The sequence below is a fragment of the Mastomys coucha genome, unplaced genomic scaffold (genome assembly GCF_008632895.1).
Source record: "Mastomys coucha isolate ucsf_1 unplaced genomic scaffold, UCSF_Mcou_1 pScaffold3, whole genome shotgun sequence".
Taxonomy (NCBI): Eukaryota; Metazoa; Chordata; class Mammalia; order Rodentia; family Muridae; genus Mastomys; species Mastomys coucha.
Window position 1 is genome coordinate 27,719,774 of NW_022196909.1, and position 9,655 is coordinate 27,729,428.

The 9,655-nt window shown below is 46.0% G+C and overlaps 1 protein-coding gene across 1 annotated transcript in view; it reads right to left on the reverse strand.

Moving 5' to 3' along the window:
- Nucleotides 1–9,037, reverse strand: part of Kifbp (kinesin family binding protein) — a 19,936-nt gene extending 10,899 nt beyond the window's left edge. The window contains exons 1-2 of the mRNA XM_031347960.1: nt 8,519–9,037; nt 4,592–4,690 (exon numbers count right to left, since the gene is read on the reverse strand). Coding sequence (XP_031203820.1) covers nt 4,592–4,690; nt 8,519–8,932 — 513 coding nt within the window. The 5' untranslated portion in view covers nt 8,933–9,037. The remainder of the gene's footprint in view (nt 1–4,591; nt 4,691–8,518) is intronic.
- Between the last annotated feature and the right edge of the window lie 618 nt (nt 9,038–9,655).

Sequence of the window (9,655 nt, forward strand, 5' to 3'; positions counted from 1 at the left end):
AAAAAAAAAAAAAAAAAAAGACTCACAAACAACACCTTACTGCCAAGCCTGACCAACTGAGTTTGACCCCTAGAGCCCACATGATGGAAAAAGAACCAACCACGCATGTAAAATGTGGTATGCACACAAGTAAATGAAATAAAACAGAAAATCTATAAAAGCACAAAAACAGTGGTTAATATCTTCTTGGGTAATAGTATTTAAACTGTCAATACTAATGAAAATCAATTGAGGGAACTAAGTAAAGTGTTTGTTTTATTTTCTGAAATAAGAGTTTCTGGCTGGGCAGTGGTGGTGCACGCCTTTAATCCCAGCACTTGGGAGGCAGAGACAGGTAGGTTTCTGAGTTTGAGGCCAGCCTGGTCTACAGAGTGAGTTCCAGGACAGCCAGGGCTACACAGAGAAACCCTGTCTCAAAAAAACAAAAACAAAACAAAACAAAAAAAAAAGTTTCTCTGTGTAATCCCTGGCTGTCCTGGAACTCACTCTATAGGCCAGGCTGGCCTCGAACTCAGATATATTAAGTGTTAACATTACAATAACTAAGTAGGAACCAGGGGTCCCAATGCTTACTGTTGTAGGAGCCAATCTCTCATGCTGTTTCCTCATCTAGGAAAGTGTGTCAATCATAGCACATCCCTTGTAAGGCTTCAGGGTGACTGAATTACTGACTATGCACAAATCCATTACAAGAGGAAGGCTTCTGTGTGGGCACAAGTGTTGACCCTTTGTGAGGACAATCCCAACACAAGTTTGTCCTTGCTACAACTGCTGTGGTGCTTGGGAATGAACTCAAAGCCTAGCACATGCTACCAACAGTCTATTTCTTGAGCTTCACCTTAGGCCCCATCCTTGCTTTAATTGAAGTCATCAAGTTCCCAAGGACAAAAGTACTTTCTGTACAGAATGTGATCTCACACTCTGACCTATCAGAATGTAAGGGGTTATTTCTAGGTCTATTTTGGTTGTTATTGTTGTTTTGTTTTTTGTTTTGAGATTATAATTACATCATTTCTCCCTTCTCTTTCTTCTCTCCAAAACTATGTAGGTTTGCTGCTTGTTGATTTGAACTGTGGCTGCCAACTTGACCCAGCATAGTCATTTGAGAGAGGAACTGGCTGGATCAGATTGGTCTATAGGTGATTAGTTGATTACTAAGAGGAGAGTCCAATCCTATGGGATTATTCCTTAGCCAATAGTCCTGAACTATGTAAGAAGGCTAACTGAACAAGCCAGCAAACAGCGTTTTCCTATGGCATCAAGCTCCTGCTTGAATCCCTGCCCTGACTGCCCTCAGGGATGGACCCGAAGTGTAAGGCCAGCAGACCCTTCCTTCCCTCAGAGTCTCTTGGCCAGAGTCTTTTGTCGCAGCAACTTGACACAAACACACCAACCAAACTGAAACTTGAGAGAGTAAAAACTCAAGTCGGGAAGCAAACAGCACACAGATTCCTTCAAAGACTGCAGCCATCTGAAAATGACTCAATAGGCTTTCCCTCCTAGCTAACAGGAATTCAGCGATGCATCATTTCATGTATATCATTCAGTTATTCTGCTTTAAAAAAAAAATCATTTGTGGCTGGTGCCTGAGGAGACCAGAAAAGGGTGTTAGATCCCATAGAACTTAAGAGCAGTTGTGAGCCACCATGTACATGCTAGGAATTGAACTCAGGTCCTCTGGAAGAGCTGATCGTACTCTTAACCGCCAAGCCATCTCTCCAGCCCATTGATCATACTCTTTACTGATAAGCCACTTCTGCAGCTCCCTGTTCTGTTTCGTTTGTTTTTGAGATATGAACAGGTTCTCGTGTAACTCAAGTTGGTCTTAACCCTTCTACATGGCTGGGAACGAGGAGGACCCGACTCTGCTGCCTCACAGGTATGCGCTTCTGTGCACACTTCACTGCTGTGGGATGCCACGTCTCTGTTGCCCTAACTGAAATGGAGACATAACTGAGCACAGAGAACTGTGCTGTGTGTAATGCTGCCACAGACATAACGGCTCTGAGGAAGGATCGCAGACGCTTAGCATCCTAAATTACAGGTTCATCTCTCCTCGTACTTCCTCAGGGGGTAACAAGCTAAGGCACACAGAGACAGAGGCAGGATCTCTCCAAACTCAAGGCTAGCCTGGTCTACATTGTGTTTTCCAGGCTAGCAAGAGCTACACAGTGAGCCTCTCTCTCAAATAAATAGTGTGTTTAACTTGGAGATATTCCTAAGGGGGTGTAGGTGTAGTAGAGATCTGTACTATGTAAACATAGCCCACCAGGAGTTCCGAAAGTGTGGGCTGATGTGATTCTGTCTGCTCAATCTTTATCCTCAAGGAAAGACAGCCTAGTGATGATATTTTTCACACCCTACTATGCATGCGGCACAGAGCCTGGTGCAGTCTACACCATATCTAACAAATAAGACTGGCCAAGCAGACAGCAGTGTACAGGGTACGTGTCCCACTTACGACTTATTCTTTTTTCTTCAGTACCACTTTGATATAGCTCTACAGGAACACACTTTTTGCATTCCAGTCTAAGCATGCCTGCTAATGAAGCAGCAGAGTATGTCACTTAAAATGTGGGTTCTTGTAGGGGAGGGTGGCCCAGGCCTGAAAGAGCAGCACTTGGAGCATGGAGGCAGGAAGCTCAGGAGTTTGAGGTCATTCTCCTTCTCAGTTACAGTGAGTTCAAGACCAGCCTGGGTTACATCAGAACCCGTCTTAAACCCACAACAACAATAACTGGGTATAGCATAGGCTGAATCCCATACTCTATTCTTTATTCCAGGTAAGTCATTTAATTTCTGGTGCTTTCTATAAATTAGGACAGCAACAGTGCCTAGTTTATCAAGTTATGGTTAAAGGAATTATCACTTATAAACTACTGATAAAGAATGTCTGTAGGTCTTCTAAATACTGTTTATGAAATAAAGCCTGTTGATGTCTAAGACTCTGTCTCTTAGGCAGAAGTGGTGCCTTACTAACCATTCCCAAGCTGGAGACAGGAGGATCATAAGTTTGAGACCAATTCTGGCTAAACAGTGAGACCTGTCTCAAACAAAAGCAATTAGTATATTATTAGTGGGTTTTAAAGCCAGTAACAGCAATGCTGATACTTTCTTTCCTGGAGAAGAGGAGAGGCAGATGAGAGCTGGGTGATTTATTGTCTCCCCTGAAGTGAGAATTTCCATCTAAGTTCGGCAGAGCCTCTGAAACTGCTCAGCCCTTCCTGAACAGCACCCTGTGGGGCGATTGGAAGCTGCAGTGGGTCTAGCCCAGCACACTGTGTGCTTCTTATACAGAGATGCTCAACTGCATACGCTGCATTTCAGACATCAGATGGGTGAACATCATCAGAAAAACATGGCCCTGAACAGGCTCCCTGACGCAGAGCTCTCAGGACAGGCTCCCTGACGCAGAGCTCTCAGGACAGGCTCCCCTGAAGCGGGGCTCTCAGGACAGGCTCCCCTGAAGCGGGGCTCTCAGGACACAGTAATCACAACAGCAGCATAAATGTGACAATGTAAAAAGCAAACTCTCAGGTCTATCCTAGAACTGCTGCAGAAAAGCCTGAAGCCAGGTCTACTGAGGCTTAAGCTTGGTTTAAGAGTCTTGCTGTGTGGTGCAGCTGGTCTTGAACTCAAGCTCCTTCTCCCATAGGTTTCCAAGTTGCTGGGACTATAGGAGCCTCCATGGCCTACTGAGGCCTAACAAACCTTTTGGGTGCTTCTGATATCACACCATGGCCACAAAGATTTCAAATGTGTTGTGCAGGTAGCTGGTTTCCTCCAAAGCACTGCTGTCTTTAGTGAAAACAAAATAAAATCTGTAGTCTAAATACAAAAATGAGCTGGAGATGGCTCAATGGTTAAGAGTCCTGGCTGTTCTTGCGGAGGATCTGGCTGGGTTTGGTTCCCAGCACCCAAACAGTGGTTTCAAAACTAACTGTAACCAGTTCAAAGAAACCCGATGCCCTCTTCTGACCTCCAAGGGTACCGGCCATGCACATAGTGCACAGATACGCATGCAGCAGACACTCACACACACAAAATGAATACATCTAAAACAAATTAATACAAAAATACTCAGATGGTACATTTGGGTAACATTAGAATATTTCCCTTATGATTATATTAACACTACCTTTGCCATTATACTGTAGAGGAGGACTAGTTTTAAGCTGTCTTTAGTATGCAGTAGTAATTTCAGACACCTCTAAAGAGAAATTTCTGGATATATTGATAAATCTCATCAAAATCATGAATAGGAAGTTCCCATGAGTATGTACTTGTGTTCCTCAGGAGCCAACACCTTGTTTTATGTGCCAGGGTCTCTCATTGGCTTGGGACTTGCTGAGTTGAGTAGGCTGGCTGCCTCCCCCCACCCACCCCCCCAGCTCTACTGTCACCTGTCTCTGACTCAACACAGGCATTCCATGTATGTACCACCTCTCACCCAGCTCCTTGATATGACTCCTGGGGGCCAAATTCAGGCCTTCATGCCTGCACGGCAAGCACCTTATAAAGGGAGCCACCTCCACAGCCCACCTTGACTAGTTTTAGTCCAAATTTACGTTTTTATCTGCATGTACCACACCTCTTTCATGTACTGATTGTACAGTGCTTCCGATGACTCCAGGTAGGTCCGGGCGGTTTCGATCTCCTCTCTTTCAGACCACAAGATGCCCAGGTTATTCTGGAAAGCAAAGAAAGGAAACACGGTAACTGGATGCATCGATGAGAGTGAGCCATAGTGCCAGTCAGTGCTTCCTGATGAAATACGGCTTCTGTTAATGTAGCCCTCTTTGTTTTCATCACGTTGCTTCCTGCCTGTGAGCTGCCCTGCTCTGTCATATTACTACAGCCACAGCCCATGAGGCCAAGCCAACCTGGACTAAACTTGAAATAGGCCATTCCTCCCTTCCAGTGTTACATCAGGAACTTTGGTCACAGCTACACAAACTACCTGACACGGACCTAGAAATGAATGCCAGGATAAGGGCATCCTCATAGCTCATCAGACTCGCGAGACTCTCTTTTCTAAATTATTAGTTCTGTTATCCCTAACGTTGTTGGAATTAATGTTAAATTTCTAAAACTATTATAATTAGCTATGACTTATGTATAGGAATACTACTGACAAACCTTATGAGGTAGGGGTATGTGTGTGTATGCATCTTTTAGGTTTGTTTATTTTGAAGCAGGGTTTTACTACATAGCCCTGCCTGTTCTGAATCTTCCTGTGTAGACTAGGCTGGCCTGGAACTCAGAGATCTACCTCCCTCAGTTTCCCAGGTACTGTGATTAAAGGAATGTGCCGCCCACCCTGGCTCTATGCATCTTAAGTATACCATTTATCTTATATTTACTTCTCTTGTTTGTTGAACTGAGCTCTTTTTTTAAAAAAAAAGAAAAGATTTATTTTATGTATATGAGTATGCTGTACCTGTATAGATGGTTGAAATCGAAATTTAGGACCTTTGCTCACTCCAGACACTAGCTGTCTTCAGATGAACCAGAAGAGGGCGTCAGATCTCATTACGGGTGGTTGTGAGCCATCATGTGGTTGCTGGGATCCGAACTCAGGACCTTCGGAAGAGCAGTCAGTGCTCTTACCCGCTGAGCCATCTCTCCAGCCCTGAACTGAGCTCTTAAGTATACCATTACTACATATGCAAACAATGCTATTTAATTACTTTTAAGTTTTACTTATTATTTTATGTGTATGGGTATTTTGCCTACATGTGTGTCTATGCAACATGTGTGTAGTACCTGTGGAAGCCAAAGAGAGTGTGGGATCTGCTGGAGTTACAGATGACTGTGAGCCTCCATATGGGTGCTGGGAATCCAACCCTTAACCTTTGGAAGAATAGCCAGTGTTCTTAAGCACTGAGTCATCTCTCTAGACCCACCACAAGATACTCTTAGGTGCACCAAGATGTCAAACATGCATCTTTAAATCAATAAAACACAGTATACACTGCAGATACCCTTTCAAAAAGCTGTACGTTAACATGCATTTATCTTGTGTGTACATATGTGCATATGTGTGTTTATACTGAGATGTGCATATGGAGGAATTACACATGGGAGTCCATTCTCTCCTTTTAACATATGGGTCTTGGAAATGGAACTCAAGTTGCCAGGTGCTAGCTAAAAGTGCCTTTACCCCAGGCCATCTCTCCAAGACCTCAAAAGGTTTTAAACTTCTTTAAAAAAAAACAAACAAACTTGATTTTTCTGTCACTGTGCCAAAATACCCTGACAAAAACAACTTTTAAAATAAAGATTTGCTTGATTTCAGTTTGGAGAGAGAGTTTCTCGCGTGTTGTGGAAGGAGCGTAGTGTGGCTGGTGTCACTGAATCCACACTCAGTAGAGGGAAATGTCGGCATTTGCTGGCATTATCCAAGGGATGCAGCCACCCACGTTCAGAGTGAATCTCTTTGGAAACACCCTCCCAGACACGGCAAGGGGGCATCTCTTGGTTGATTCCAAATCCAGTCAACACAGGGTTAAGCTTAATTTAGGAATCGATTAAGTGGGTTACTTTATTTTTTTTTTTTCCCTTTTGGTTTTTTTGAAACAAGGTTTTTCCTGTGTAGCCCTGGCTGTCCTAAAACTCACTCTGTAGACCAGGCTGGCCTCAGAAGCACAGAGATCCTCCTGCCTCTGTGTCCCAGGTTCTGGGGTTAAAAGCGTGTGCCACCAGCAGGCTGAAGTGTTCCTTGAACTTAACCTCTCACTAAAGTCTTTAGCTCACAAACAAACATGCAAACTATCCCCATCTGTGCCGCCTACTGGAGCTGTGAGCACAAGGGACAGGCAGTCTTTGTTATTATTTGGCTTTTAATTTTATTGAGCCATAATAAAGGAATATGGCATACAATTTTCTTCTAAGTCTTGAAACGTCCTGAAAGGCCTACCTACCTACCCACCAATCAATCTTAGTAAATATTCCCTGGTTCACATATCTGGACTGCAGGATGAGACTGTCTAGAAATAACCCTAAGAAAGTAAGTAAGCTGGCACAAGGGAGTCAGACATTACTTGTATTTTTTTCCCCATAGCGTGGAGATGAAACCTGGAGTGCTAGGTAAATGCTGTACCACCGAGCTACACCCAGAGGCCTGGAGAACTCTACCCACTATTTGAATTTTGAAATGTTATGTTCTCCAAAGCAGAAAGTCACACTCACTTCTTATAAAAATGTGAAGGATGGGGCTGGCGAGATGGCTCAAGGGGTAAGAGCACTGACTGCTCTTCCAAAGGTCCTGAGTTCAGATCCCAGCAACCACATGGTGGCTCACAACCATCGTCATGAGATCTGACTCCCTCTTCTGGTGCTGTCTGAAGACAGCTAGCGGGGCCAGAGCAAGTAGGGCAGGAGGAGCAAACAGAGGTTCTGAGTTCAATTCCCAGCAGCCACATGATGGCCCAAGGCTATCTGTACAGCTACAGTGTACTCATACACATTAAACAAACAAACAAACAAACAAATAAATAAATCTTTTTTAAAAATGTGAAGGATGGAAGGAGAGATCAGTTTGGACCGGCGAGAGTTAGTCATGGTGGCCTATTCCCACAACCCGAGCAGGAAGGCTGGAGTGGGAGGATCATGGGTTAAAGCCAGCCTGGGCTACAAGACTCTGCCTGAAGAGAAAAGGGGGAGGGGGTCCTAGCACTCAGCAGGTGAAGACAGGAAGTCGAAGTTAAGCATCAGAGACACGAAAGCACGTCTACACACAAACAAAAAATAAGAAGTTATTAAAAGATTATTGGGAGCGAGCGGGGCGGAGCAAGCAGAGGTCCTGAATTTAATTCCCAGCAGCCACATGACGGCTCACGGCCATCTGTACAGCTACAGTGTACTCAGACACATAAAATAAATCTTAAAAAAAAATTATTGTAACAGTTTTAAGGAAATGGTAGGAATTCCTTGCTGAGAAAACAAGAGAATGTGGTAAAGAATAAAGTTTTAAGATTTTGGACATTTAAAAAAACAAAAACAAAAACAAAAACAAAAAAAACTTGCCGGGCGGTGGTGGCGCAGGCCTTTAATCCCAGCACTTGGGAGGCAGAGGCAGGTGGATTTCTGAGTTCGAGGCCAGCCTGGTCTACAGAGTGAGTTCCAGGACAGCCAGGGCTACACAGAGAAACCCTGTCTCGAAAAACAAAAACAAAAAACAAAAAAACAAACTTAAGATCGGATTATTCTTGTGATCCCTTGTTGGGTTCATCCCATTTGAACCACATTGGATTATTTCTTCCCAGAATGAAACTAAGCTGGTCACGGAGCTGGGAAGCGCAGATTCGGACGCTTACGTCCTGCCCAGGACTACGGAAAGTAGCCAAGTGAGGCTGGAGTAGGCGGCGAGAGAGAATTCAGAGGGAGTTGGCAAGCAGATGGTGGGTGGGTGTTATAATAAATAAATTAAAAGGCACTAGGCTTCGCTACGAAGTGCAGGCTAGCCAAGAACCCAAAGCCATCCTCCGGCCGCAGCCTCCCGAGGACGGCATCTCACCTGCGCCTGGATGTAGAGAGACACACAGCCGAGCGACAGGCGGTAGGGGCGCAGCAGCGACAGGCACCTGACCAGATGCTCCTCGCCGGCGGACAGTTCCTCCGTGTCGATGTGGTTCACGCCAAGGTGGAACTCGATCACCGCGAGGCGCAGCGCCCGCTGCGCTCCCGGACCATCGGCCTCCCGGGGCTCGCCCGCGCCCAAGGCCTGGTCCCCTGGTCCATCGTCGGCCACCCGCTCGTCCTCGTCCTCGGGCGCCGGGCCCAGCAGCGCGCGCACCTCCTCCAGCAGCGCGCGCGCGCCGTACTTGGACTTGTACGGCTCCTTCTCCGGGTTCTTGTGCAGCTCCACCCGCGACAGGGCCAGCGCGGCCTGGAACTTCTCGCGGATCTCCGGCCCTGGAGCGCTCGCCATCGCGGCTGGAGCTGACGGCTGCTTCCCCCGCCCGTGGACCGTCCGCCACGGGAGGACCTCGGCGTTGCGACACTTTCACTTACGACATGTGACGGCGGAGCGCTGGCCAATGAAGTCGGTAGAGCGGGGGAGCGCGAGCAGCCAGCGGGGAGGGCGTTCTGGTCGCCACAACAGCCGTCGTTAGGGAAACGGAGGACCGAGCCTTCCGCGGCCACCCGTGAGCAGTATGGCTTCTCCCGCTACATTCCACGATGTAGTTTATATAAAAATGTTCAGAATCAGAAAGATGCTTAGGCCAGGCAGTGGTGGCGCACGCCTTTAATCCCAGCGCTTGGGAGGCAGAGGCAGGTGGATTTCTGAGTTCGAGGCCAGCCTGGTCTACAGAGTGAGTTCCAGGACAGCCAGGGATACACAGAGAAACCTTGTCTTGAAAAACCAAAAAAAAAAAAAAAAAAAAAGATTCTTAGGGGTAAAGGCCTACCCATAGACGCGATCCCTAGCTTAAATAAAATTCAGAGTATTGTTTACGCTAACATCTCTCGTCAATTGCTCAGTTGATAGGCAGGAATCGTTCACTATTAATGTATTAGGCTATCAGAGTTAAAAATTATATTTGTAGCAGGGCAGTGGTAGCACACACCTTTAATCCCAGCACTTGGGAGGCAGAGGCAGGCGGATTTCTAAGTTCGAGGCCAGCCTGGTCTACAGAGTGAGTTCCAGGAC